Genomic DNA, 1,602 nt, shown 5'->3' on the forward strand with positions numbered 1-1,602 from the left:
TACCCTGAGCATTCCTTTACAGCTGTAAGGGATTCTCCCCCAGCACTCCTGAACAGCAGTGCCAGCTCCTGCACTATTGGGGTACTCCCACCCCAAGCATTCCCTGGCTATGTACTCTTCCATGCCTGGCTACACATTCCCTGGGCAGTTCCACACGGGTGTGGGAGCGCACACCGCCTGCTCCCCCGCAAATAGAGGTGCACCCACCCTACAACCTCCTCCTCCACAGTCGCACGCATCCCGTGGCTTTTTCTCCAACACCGTAGGCTGGGTGCCCACCCAACACCCACCGAGACGCGACTGTGCGTTCCCCACCCGCGCTCACGGGTATCCCACGTCCCTCATTCCCCCTCCACCACCCGGGGCTGGCAGACCCCGCTGCGGGCTGGGCAGGGCGGAGCAAGAACCGCCCGCCGCCCTTTAAGAGCCGCGGCGGGAGCGGCGCTGGCCCCTCCCGCCGGCCGCGGGGCCGGGCCGTCCCCCTCATTAATATGAAGGCRGCGGCCGCGGCGGTGAATGGGTAATGAAGCTGTCACTCCGGCACCTACTTGTTGGGTGTCCGCGGAGCCGAGGCGCAGAGGGCGAGCGGAGCYCGCGGGAGGGGAGCGTCGGCGGCGGAGCGCTCCGGGCGGCCCCGCCGGCAGCCCATGCCCTGCGCCCCCCGGCGCGCTGCGGGCGGCTCCCCCACCGCCCATGCCGCGAGCGGCCGCCGGTCCGTGGCCGGTGGGCTCGGCGGGCTCCTCTGAGGCGGCGGCGCGGAGCAGCAGCGGGAGCAGGAGGCATGCGGGGCGCCGGCCGGCCGAGCCGGGTCCCCCGCGCCGCCGCGCTCGGCCTGGCGCTGCTCCTCGCCTCCTGCGTGCAGGTAGGGACGGGGCGCGGGGACTGCGCTCCGGCCGCGGGGCGCCGCGGCTGCCTTCTCCCTTCTTCCCGCTCCCTTTGCACCTTGCTCATTTCTTGTTTCTGTCTGTATATATAGTGCTATATACATGTGTGTGTATGTGCATATGTGTACATTGCCGTGGCGGGATTAAACCCGCAGCCGGCGAAAGTTATCGTGGGGAGCCGGGGACCTGCAGCCCCGCGCTGCCGGCGCTGCCCCCGGCCGCGGTAGTAACGAGGCTGTCTCCCCTTCGGTTTTTATTTTTAGGTGTCCCGGTCCACGGGCTATTTCGAGCTGCAGCTTAACTCGGTGCGGAATGTAAACGGCGAGTTGTTCAATGGGGAATGCTGCGATGGCATAAAAAGCCCCGAGAACCTGGACTGCTCCCGGGACGAGTGCGACACTTACGTGAAAGTCTGCCTCAAGGAATATCAGGCCAAGATCACCCCGGTCGGACCCTGCAACTACGGATTCGGATCTACCCCCGTTCTCGGTGGAAATATTTTCTATTTGAACAGCAACAAATACTCCCACCAAGGCAGAACCCCCGAGACGGGCAGGATTGTTATTCCCTTCCAGTTCGCRTGGCCGGTAGGTTGTTAATCGCACTCTCGTTATCACCCTCTCTTTTTGTGCGGTGTTCCCTCCCCGCCCGCTCCCGTCGGTGCCGCTCCCGCTCCCCCGTTACTGAGCGGGGCCAGCTGCCGGGGCGCTGCCTTGGG

At 65.8% G+C, this 1,602-nt stretch overlaps 1 protein-coding gene across 3 annotated transcripts in view; it reads left to right on the top strand.

The window, feature by feature from the left end:
• The first annotated feature begins 508 nt into the window (after positions 1-508).
• Positions 509-1,602, top strand: part of JAG2 (jagged canonical Notch ligand 2) — a 69,362-nt gene continuing 68,268 nt past the window's right edge. For all 3 annotated transcript variants that reach the window (XM_057376604.1, XM_057376605.1, XM_057376606.1), the window contains exons 1-2: positions 509-862; positions 1,148-1,471. In XM_057376604.1, coding sequence (XP_057232587.1) covers positions 524-862; positions 1,148-1,471 — 663 coding nt within the window. In that variant the 5' untranslated portion in view covers positions 509-523. The remainder of the gene's footprint in view (positions 863-1,147; positions 1,472-1,602) is intronic.

The sequence above is a fragment of the Malurus melanocephalus genome, unplaced genomic scaffold, assembly GCF_030028575.1.
Source record: "Malurus melanocephalus ecotype Western Australia unplaced genomic scaffold, MMel_1.1 scaffold_283, whole genome shotgun sequence".
Classification (NCBI taxonomy): domain Eukaryota; kingdom Metazoa; phylum Chordata; class Aves; order Passeriformes; family Maluridae; genus Malurus; species Malurus melanocephalus.